The sequence below is a fragment of the Misgurnus anguillicaudatus genome, unplaced genomic scaffold, assembly GCF_027580225.2.
Source record: "Misgurnus anguillicaudatus unplaced genomic scaffold, ASM2758022v2 HiC_scaffold_29, whole genome shotgun sequence".
Lineage (NCBI taxonomy): Eukaryota > Metazoa > Chordata > Actinopteri > Cypriniformes > Cobitidae > Misgurnus > Misgurnus anguillicaudatus.
Genome location: NW_027395279.1, coordinates 5,050,621 through 5,061,739, shown reverse-complemented (window position 1 = coordinate 5,061,739; position 11,119 = coordinate 5,050,621). Strand labels below are relative to the sequence as shown.

Below are 11,119 nucleotides of genomic sequence, written 5' to 3'. Positions count from 1 at the left end.
CAAAATGATTTAAACATTAACAGGTGCCCTATATGTCAATGACAATAATTAGAAATTGTTTAAAGGCAGAAATCTATGGAGATAATTTTTTCTCATTAATAATTCACGCAAAAAACATGATTCACACATGCGTAGACTATTTCACATGCATGAAATCTAATTCACATACACAAAAATATATATATTCGCAAAAAAACGATGTACATACCAAAATAAAAATTAATATTCATAAAATACGTTTCACAAACGAAAAAAACAATTCACAAATGTAGAACTGTGTACGAAAAGTTTTAAATTTTGAGTTTATCATGACTGTGAATGTACGAATCGTCTTTTTCGTGTGTGAATTGCTTTGAATTCGTGTGTGTGTTTTTTGAGACTTTGGTGGCAGCGCGCTTCTCCAACGTGGGTCACTCGTACGCTTTAGCCAATCAGATGCAAGCTTACCATTCAACCAATCATAACCCGCCAAGAGCGCAGCACTCAAGGAGCTCAGCAATGCACACCTTTTGCGCAATCAACTGAAATGAAGCTTCACGTCATCAACCAAGCATGGCGAACGAAGTGCGGGATATACGTGTAAGTTATTTATTTCATATTGTTTCATAATTTAATATTGCTAAAATAACACACATTACACTCGCTGTTTACAAAAGATTCCCGCGATTAACGTGAATGACGTTAATCGTGTTGGAAGACAGACTGTCTTACCTAACAGTAAGAAGGAGAAGTGTTTTTTAAAGTTAAATCAACAACTTTGAGAGTACGTTAAGTATTCTCATCTCGTGCTTAATCCTCGTCTCTGTTTCTGACCAGTTAATATTGATCTTTGTATTATTTATCTATTTAGTTAAATAGTAAACACTTACAATATAGTCTTTATGTTATGCCTAAAGTGTTTGTTTTCGCAATGTACGTACAGGAATAAGATTGTTACTGACTGTGAGTAGTTTTTCAGTAAGGATCAGGTCACTGCATGAGAGATCAGGGTGAGGGCGACTTGTTTCAGGTCGATGAGAAAGTCAAACAACATAAACTGAGTGTATATGAAAACACAAAAGACAGCTAAAATGCATTTTAAGCAGACGTTTTTGTGGGTTCTACATCTGTGCATAGACAGGCTAAATCTGTTCATAAGTGCTTCAGTTTAATGACAGTAGCCTAGTAAATAGAGTTTACATGTGTCATATTTAGAATCAGTTTACATATAACATTGATTCTTAATTCTTGATATTGTTTAATGTCATTTATTCACCGATTGTATTAAAGGACTCTCGTCGTGTAATACTATCACAGAGCAGTTGTTCTTGTGTTGCTGGGACAGCACATTGTTGCACTACTCAGAGCTCAGTGAAGTTCACAGCTGTACTGAAACGGAGGAGAGCTGACACAGACCTAGAACAATGGTAATATTTATTTAATCTACATTTTACTGTAATGTAGTATTCCAAACTTTGCTGTAATTTTTATTAATGTTAACATGGCCACTGTGTGTTTTCTGTGTATTTTCAGAGGTTCTGTCCCAAAGACCCAAAGAAAGGAAGCTTGCTGATATATTAAGGTACAACACAAAAATTTTGCAATGTAGTATTTTACACACACACACACACACACACACACACACACACACACACACACACACACACACACACACACACACACACACACACACACACACACACATATATACTTCACAAAAGACAAACTGTATGAGATCAGGCTCATTTCACTGAAAATGTTTATGTAACGGATAAAGTCCATATGAGTGGTTATTACAGAATAATCCATTACAATGTACAAAACAACAGTCCTGTCCAGATTGAGGCTGCGGTCGGACATTCAGGACGTCAGACGATTAGAAGTATTGCAAATGCCATGTAATAAGAAGCAGTATTTGATAAAAAACTGCGAAAGATTTTAAAGACTAAAATGATAGGAATTGACCTTTTTTCATTTCCTCACAGTCCTCCAAGTAGCAGAGGCGTTTAAGGACCTTGCCAGTGCTGTAGCCCCTTCGGTCACCACTATCAGGATGTCACATGTCAATTCTTTGGTGGATTTTGGCTTTGGCAGAGTTTAGTATGGAAGTGTGCTGTCATACCAACAGCAACAACACACAACCTTAATCGTTATCAAGATGCCCCATAACTATAACCTCTGCAGCTATTTGGCTACAGCCTTGACACATCTGTTTGCTTGTTAGTTATTTATATTTACATGTTTACATTTCTGAAGTTAAGGTAGTTATTTACAGTATATTACATACAGTCGTGGCCAAAAATATTAGCACCCTTGGTAAATATGATCAAATAAGGCTGTGAAAATTCATCTGCATTGTTAATCCTTTTGATTTTTCATTAAAAAAATTCACAAAAATGTATTCTTTTATTGGATAATAAGAATTTAAAATGGGGGGAAATATGATTATGAAATAAATGTTTTTCTCTAATACACATTGTCCAAAATTATTAGCACCCTTTTATTCAATACTTTTTAAAACCTCCATTTGCCAGTTTAACAGGTCTAAATTTTCTCCTATAATGCCTGATGAGGTAAGAAAACACCTAACAAGAGATCAGAGACCATTCCTTTATCCAGAATCACTCCAGACCTTTTAGATTCCCAGCTACATGTTGGTGCTTCTCCTCTTCAGTTCACTCCTCTCATTTTCTGTGGGGTTCAGGTCAGAAGAGTGGAATGGCTTTAGCAGAAGCTTGGTTTTGAGCTCAGTGACCCATTTTTGTGTTGTTTTTGAGGTTTGTGTTTTGGTTATTGTACAGTTAAGAGGATCCAAACATGGCCCATTATAAGAATTCTAACAGAGTCAGTCACTTACTGATTTTTTATCTGTTGGTATTTGATAGAATCCATGATGCCATGTATTTTACCAAGATGTCCAGAACCTCCAGCAGAAATATAGGCTCACAACATCAAAAACACAGCGGTATATTTCATTGTACACATGGGGTACTTTTTTTCTCTGTGTTTACCAAACCCATCTTGAGTGTTTGCTGCTAAAAGCTCATTTTTTAGTTTCATCTGACCATAGAAGCCATTTCCTTTTAAAGTTCCAGTCATGGCTGATAACTGAATATGCTTTAGTTTGTTTTTTGAATGAGCTAGGAGAATTTTTCTTGTAACCCTCCCAAACAACATGTGTTGATGTAGGTTCTGTTTGACAATTTTTTTAAAGGTTTTCTGAACCAGAGACTCAACAATTTTCTGCAATTCTTCAGCTGTGACCCTAGGAGATTCTTTAGCTACTCAAACTCTCCTTCTCACCGCACATTAGGACAATATAGGCATAGGCAGTTTTGTAACATTTTCTGATGGTTGGAAATTCTTAATTATTTCCCTGATGATGGAAATGGTCATTTTCACTGCTCTAGCTCTTTTCTTTAAGCCACTTCACCAATTTGTGAAGATCAATTATCTTTTGCTGCACATCAGAAATATATTCTTTGGTTTTTCTCATTGTGATGGATGATTAAGGGAGTTTAGGCTTTGTTTCCCCTCCTCTTCATATTTTTGTGAAACAGAAGCCAGAGCTGAATGATTTTGTGTTTACAATCATGCTGGAGTTCTGAAAATTGTGAAAATGAATGGGAATATACTTCAGAGATATTTTACCAATAAAAATTTCTAGGGGTGCTAATAATTGTGTCCAACGAGTATTTGAGACAAACATTAATTTCATAATGATATTTCCCCTCCATTTTAAATTCCTATTATCCAATGAAAGGATACATTTTTGTGAATTTTTTAAATAAAAAATCAAAAGGATTAACAATGCAGATGAATTTTTTACAGCCTTATTTGATCATATTTACCAAGGGTGCTAATATTTTTGGCCACGACTGTACATACTTTACTGCAATGTAAATGTTCGAAGTAATTTAGTTTTACATTCATGCAGTGCAGGCAACACTGTATGAAAGTTATTTACAGTAGGGGAGAGCGGGGTAAGATGAGCCAATTTTTACATATGTTGCCTTATCTGCCTGAAAAAATTAGAAGTCAAACAAAACCATCAACCTTTATTTAAGGATGTCTCCTGTCAAATGAAATGATAAGAATGCCGTTATAACAAAGGGCTTTGAAAAGGTGGCTTCTCAAAAAAAAAAGTGCTCTTGTGGCTCAACTTGCCCCAGCTGAGGGGTAAGTTGATCCATGTGAAGGGGTAAACTGACCCACTGACTTTTTTGTTTAAACCCGAACATAGTTAAAAAATTCACACCATTCTTAAATTTAATTTTAAGGGTGCCAAAGAATGCATTGAAATAATGTGTTAAATTGTTCTTTGATATTTACATAGAAGATATGTAACTTTATTAAGTGCAAACATTATCCAGAAACGTTTTTAAATGTCCATTTACAACCCTAGGATTTGTCATTTTAATGAAATTGTCTATTTTTGCCCTATTTGGAAGGGTAATAATAATAATAATGTTGATTGCTCTATTTAAAAATTTTTTAACTAAACATCATGGTGGGGTACATTCAACGGCTGGTTCAGTTTACCCCACAGCATTTGGTTCACTTTGCCCCACGGCCACCATTTTGGGAAAAACTGCCTAGTTTAGTAATTCAGGCTAATCTTTAGCTAAATCATTGACCTGGTTTTATACATTAGCCTATCACCAATATGTATGGTATAAATATTTAGACCTGGATAAATTTGCTTTAACATAACAGCCATTATACTTGACATGTATAAATTTAACTTTGATGGGATAAAAACTGTTTTTTGTAAAAGAAATCATACTTATCTCTTTAACTTGTGCTTCTCTTTACCATAGTCAAATAGAAATGATGGTTGCTACCTGGATTTGTGGTCAGACGGCTACAAATCTGTATGGTAGCCTAGATACCATACCACACTCTCCCCTATATTTAAATACATTACTGCATTGTAAATGTTCAAAGCCACATGTTTACATTCCTGCAGTGCATGCAACACTGAATAAAAGTTACTTACAGTATATTTACATTCATTACTGCATTGCAAATGTTCAAAGTAATTTATATTTACATGTTTACATTCCTGCAGTGCATGCAACACTAAATAAAAGTTATTTACAGTATATTTAAATACATTACTGCATTGCAAATGTGTAAAGTCAATGTTTACATTCCTGCAGTGCAGGCAACACTGAATAAAAGTTGATTATATACATGTCAATATTATTTATACCTGAACAAAACTAAATGCAATACTTGGTTCACTGGATAAGGCAACGTCCTTTCAAAGCCAGCGACGCCCTTTAAGGCTCAATAGCACAATCAAATCATCACTTTTAAAATGACTGCAGATCCTTGTATGAGAAGTGATGTTAAATCGCTCGCGTCGAATGTTGTGAATCCATTTTCTGCGTGATTTTTGTCCACAAAAAACATTTGGAAACTCATACTTTTGAGGAGTCCTCACATAACTGGACACAGCAATGTTCAGCTTAACTACTTTCTTTCCGCTGTTGATATTTAAACTTTCTGGAAGCCATTACTATAATGGTTAACTATATAATGCTATAAATATACTTTAGTTATAGATCGCTGTCAAATAAATTTTATGAAAGCATTTTGCTGCTAGTACACTCAGATACGAAATGCGCTAAGTAAATATGCTCAGATTTTTCCGGAAATACGTGAGGAGAGCCAGATTGCGCAAAAGGTGTGCAATGCTGAGCTCCTTGAGTGCTGCGCTCTTGGCGGGTTATGATTGGTTGAATGGTAAGCTTGCATCTGATTGGCTAAAGAGTACGAGTGACCCACGTTGGAGAGCGCGCTGCCAACAAAGTCTCAAAAAACACACACACGAATTCAAAGCAATTCACACACGAAAAAGACGATTTGTACATTCACTGTCATGATAAACTCAAAATTTAAAACTTTTCGTACACAGTTCTACATTTGTGAATTGTTTTTTTTTTTTTTTGTGAAACGTATTTTATGAATATGTATTTTTATTTTGTGTATGTACATCGTTTTTTGCGAATATATATATTTTTGGTGTATGTAAATTAGATTTCATGCATGTGAAATAGTCTACGCATGTGTGAATCATGTTTTTTGCGTGAATTATTAATGAGATAAAATTATCTCCATAGAAATCTGCAACTGTTCAGCTGTGCAAAATTTTAAGCTCATTTGCGATTTATAGATTTCACATCTGAAAGTGAGGCATATGTGCATTTTCTATGCGTTAATTCATCATATATAAAATTTATAGCATTTTATAAACGAGGCCCCTGTTTTCTGGTTTGTTAATGTGACATGAAAGCACCCCCCCCTCTCTCTCTCTTAAGGACTAATAAAGTATAATAAACATTTGTGTGACTTAAGTACTTAAGAATATACAAATTTTAGTTTTATGTTATTTTAAACCCATCTAAGAATTCATCTATAATTACCCTCCTTACTTAGATTTAAAACATTTTCAACACGTCCATCAGTATCAACCCATTATATGGAAAAATGGACACAAAAGCTCAGACTTTTTGGTAAACATCATCACTGTTTAATTTGAAAAGCAAAAAAAGTTGAATTGGAAAAATTGTACTGAATGGTAAAACATTACAATACTTGCCAAGATTTCACAGACAGTTTCACAAATATTATTTAATGTGACAAAACCAAAGTGAAATCAATAAGAAAAAAACAAATGATTACAAAAGATGTATTAATGTGACACATGTGTTTAACACAATGAAGACAATGAAGCTTTGTGATCTAACAGTCAACATCTCTTAACAATAATTTTCCTAGCAAATGTAAAATGTTCATTCACAATCTTATGTTGAATATTTTCTTTGTCTCACTTTGTCCTCCCAATTAGCAAAATACAACCAGACTAAAAATGAATAACCAACAAATTATAATCAGAAGTCATGAACATTCACACAAACTGAAGTCAGAACTGTTACAGGACTTCACAACGTGACTACATTAATATTTTAAACAAAACATGCTGATGATTTAATGAAGTGTGTCATTTATTGTTGATAATACTGTAAGTCATAATGTCAGTCTCTATCAGGATAATGATCTTCTTGTCTGTTACTCAATCATGAGACAGATATGAAGAAGACCATCAGGAAGATAAAGCGATGATAAAATAAAGGCCCTATTTTAATGATCTAAGCGTATGATCTATAGTGCACAGCGCAAGTCTTAGGATGTGTCCTGAAAAAGTATGGATAAATGATCACTGTAAACTCAAAAAATGATGAAGAATAATTTACAAACATGCAAAAAAAGGTTTGCACTCAAAAAATACTTTATTTGTAAAAAAACAGGAGATAAAGAATTTACAAACGTTTAGAAAGTCACAACAGCCCCTAAGAGATCATTGTGAGTGTTTCGATAAAAATGGTTTTCATCTCACCATATCCACAAAGTCATCACATACATTAAATCTGTGGGGTAGCATTTTTAAACAAATCATTTCAAATAAATGCAAAATTTGCATTCACACCTTTTTAAAAACCTATAATACGTCCTCATTTGTGTTCAAGAGACTCAATAATAATCTTTTACATTTTAATCCTTTAATTTTTCATATTTAAAAATCTGACCCATGCTGGCAAAATTAGTCTTAATGCGCACTGCCTAATTTTAAGCTTCAGGCAAAAGAAAGTATAAATATTAATTTTGGATGCATCCATCCACATGCGCATCTGACATTTTGATTTTGGTTTAGAAACATTAGAAAATGAAGTGCAGGACTTACTTGATGTTAAAACAGTCATTAACAGTTATAGACTAGAAAACGACCTTCTTCGCACTGACAGATCTGAAGCATGGACACATGTGCGGGAGTGCGCGAACCCGATATATATATACACATAATGGCAGTTAAAAAATATCTGTTTTGACAAGAATTCATGCAGATATAATCTGTTATGTCTTAAGTGAATGTTTGGTTAACTGTTGAGGAAAAATATCTGATGTGTAACATTATATTAGATCCGTGCATTACAGTAGATCTTAAAGCTGTCTGTCTCAACGTCAATCAAATAAATGTTGAAAATGTGCTCATTCCGAATCATTTTGCGAGCACATGTCACAAATGGTTGTGTGTGTAATAAGCACATTGTCGTCCCATTTATAGGTGGATAATAAATACTAACACGCTATCTTAATAAATGTAAAAAAATTGTGCCATTGACTTTAGATCAGGTTTTAGTTGGTCAGTGGCACAGTCCATTTCAGTTGCTTTAAAATAGCAATGCACCAACAATGCACCTAAACACTTCTGTTTCAGACCAGTCATGGGTACACAAATGGTTGCAAATGCATTTGGGATGTGAACAACGTGGTGCAGGACTTAGAAATAAAAAATACTTTCGCTGCATTGGGCCAGGTGTATGATAGGTCCCAAAATGAGCAGAGTTTACTGAATAATCTTAGTTGTGTTCTCAATGCTCAGTCTGACTTTATCTTACAAGACACAGATTCAACAGGTGGTAAACAGCTCTCCATGACATTATTGAGAAGATTCTTACAGTCCTTTAGTAGTGAACAGCAGTCAACAAGGCTTTCCAGTGCCACAAGCTTTATGCCAGAGCCTACCACATCAGCATCAAATGTATGTTACTGAAAATGACACGCACATCACTTTGTATAATACCATTCCAAGTTACACAAATAACTTAAGGAGAGTATTTTTATATTTAGATCAAATCTCATTAGAGATCACAGATGATGAGTGGTGCAGAGATACTATGCCAAAAGATCGGATGTAGTTTCTTATTAAACGATTGATCAGTAAAAGAGTAGATATGACACATAGACTTCACATCATAAAAAGAGACTCGACCCTCATCATAATCCACAAACACCCCGACTCTCTGAGGCTTCACACTCACAGAAATAGGAATATATGGATACTCACTAGCCTGATACTTTCCTCCTCTCAAACCAGCCACCCAGTATCCCTTCTCAGGATTCAGACTGACAAACCCTTTCCTCTTAACAGATTCTTTGGCCACACCCACGAACCACTCACTTAACCCCTTCACCTGCACCTCATAGTAAAAACACACTGAGGTGAATCCTTCCTTTCCAAGAACACAGAGCTCTTTATCAAACTTGTTATTTGACTTTTGGTCTTCATCCTTCACTGTTCCTGATTGTTTTTCATATCTCACTTGTTTCCCATCATCAGACACAATAAGATGTCGATGAGCTGAATCGGGATCCAGGGTCACATTCACTGATAAAATTATGACAAACAAATTCAGTGTGTCAAGAAAACCACTTACAGTCTAACACTTTAATGATGTCATCAAACTTTAACTTACCTGCAAATTTTCTTAAGAGTGATTTCACTAAAAACAGAAAGACAGTAAAGAGTTAAACAGAGATCATAATAGAAGATTGTGAATGACATTAAAACATTTATAGTAAAGTCTAATAATTGAATAAAGATATGAAAATAAACTCACAACTTTCTACAGTCCCCTTCTCTATCATTGCAAGTCTCTCACATTCTAGAGAGTTCAAGTTGTAAAGAGGAGAAAAAAGAGATTAAATAAAATAAAATTAAACTTTAAACAACAATTATTAACACAAGCATTTACAGCGGGGAAAATAAGTATTTGACACATCAGCATTTTCAGTATCAGTAAGGAGATTTCTAAGTGGGCTATTGACACAAAATTTCCACCAGATGTAGCCGTCAAGCCAAATATTCATACAAAGAAATCAGAACATTTAAGTATACAAGTTGAGTCATACTAAATAAAGTGAAATGACACAGGGAATAAGTATTCAACACACTTTATTTAATACTTTGTAGAAAAGCCTTTGTTGGTGATTACAGCTTCTAGATGCCTCTTGTGTGGAGAGACCAGTCGTGTGCATTGCTTAGGAGTGATTCCGGCCCATTCTTACACACAAATGTTTTTTAAATCTTGAAGGTCTGGGCCTCTTTTATGAACTGTGACGGAGGAGACCTAGCCCTCCCCGCTGGGTAATCATTACTGGCAACCACACACACACACACACATCGCATTCACTTACCTTTCATAATCCATCCCGTTTCCCCCGGCTGTCGAAGCTGTGAGTGCACGCACACTCTGATGGCACATGGACATGTTTACATACCACTCTTCCCCTCTGTTAGCATCCATAACTTGGACCCTTCATACACACACATTGTCTTTGCACACCCGCTGTTTTGTTTGTTTGTTTGTTTTGGTTAGCTGCCTTCGGATTGACACGCTGTGCCGGCAAACCCGAGTGATCGAGCGGCGTGCGCTTATGACATCATCAAAGTGCGCCGCGCCGGCGCAGTACACCCGAAGGTTGGCGAGTCCATTTATTTTTGTTAAAGGGGTATTGTTATTTTGGGTATGTTAATGTTAAGTGTTTATTGCGTTTGATTTATGTGTTAATATGTGTATTTATCTTTTAAAAGATAAATGTTATTTTTATGTTTGGATAAATATGTGTATTTAAATTCCTTAAAGATGAAGGAGGGTTTTAATTAATTTATACTTACATGAGAGTTAAGCTCCCGATTTAGGGGAGGAGTCTGGCCTATAAAGAGAGAGGCCAGACTCACAGAAGGTACTTGTTTACCAAGTTGACCAAAGTGAGTGGTAGTGGAGGAAGTTGTCTGATATATTGTTGATATTTGCTTGTGTATACGTTTTCATCATTATTTTGCCTTTTTGTTTATTTATTTGGTACTTTGGGTTTTTTTTGTCTGCACTTGTAAATATAAATATATCACATTTGGTTATCTTCTCATACACTGTAAATAAACTTCACCTTGTACGAAAGTACTCTTACGGTTTGAGCCATCGTTATTGTGGTATTTCGAGACATACCCACGTCTCAAAGCGAACTGGTGGTGTTCGCTTTATCACAGTTGGTGGCAGCGGTGGGATGGCTCCCCGTAAGCATAAAGGCCGGGCACGGTCTAAGGTGAAGGCAGTGGAGGAGGATGTGACCTGGAACGCTGCAGAGTCAGTGGAGGACGAGGGGCCGCCTACTGAACGTTCCGGTACATCACCAAAGCGCAACTTACCACAACCTAAGCCCGTCTCACCAGGGTCTAAGGCTAATGATGGGATGGTGACTCTGATGCGCCAGTTCTTGGAGCCGCAAGAGC

The 11,119-nt window shown here is 35.6% G+C and overlaps 1 protein-coding gene across 1 annotated transcript; it reads right to left on the bottom strand.

Annotated features, from left to right (window-relative positions):
• Nucleotides 1-6,699: 6,699 nt before the first annotated feature.
• Nucleotides 6,700-9,486, bottom strand: LOC141362899 (E3 ubiquitin-protein ligase TRIM39-like). Its single transcript, XM_073865166.1, has 3 exons — nt 9,447-9,486; nt 9,303-9,329; nt 6,700-9,214 (listed from the first exon to the last, which is right to left on the bottom strand). The coding sequence occupies exons 1-3, from the start codon at nt 9,472-9,474 to the stop codon at nt 8,688-8,690; spliced, it is 582 nt and encodes a 193-aa protein (XP_073721267.1). The 5' UTR covers nt 9,475-9,486; the 3' UTR covers nt 6,700-8,687.
• Nucleotides 9,487-11,119: the final 1,633 nt, after the last annotated feature.

Coding starts and splice junctions, on each gene's coding strand:
- LOC141362899 (XM_073865166.1), bottom strand. CDS start 9,474: ATGATAGAGAAGGGGACTGTAGAAAGTT. Junction 9,330..9,446: donor GAAGGGGACTGTAGAAAGTT/GTGAGTTTATTT, acceptor TTCTGTTTTTAG/TGAAATCACTCTTAAGAAAA. Junction 9,215..9,302: donor ACTCTTAAGAAAATTTGCAG/GTAAGTTAAAGT, acceptor TAATTTTATCAG/TGAATGTGACCCTGGATCCC.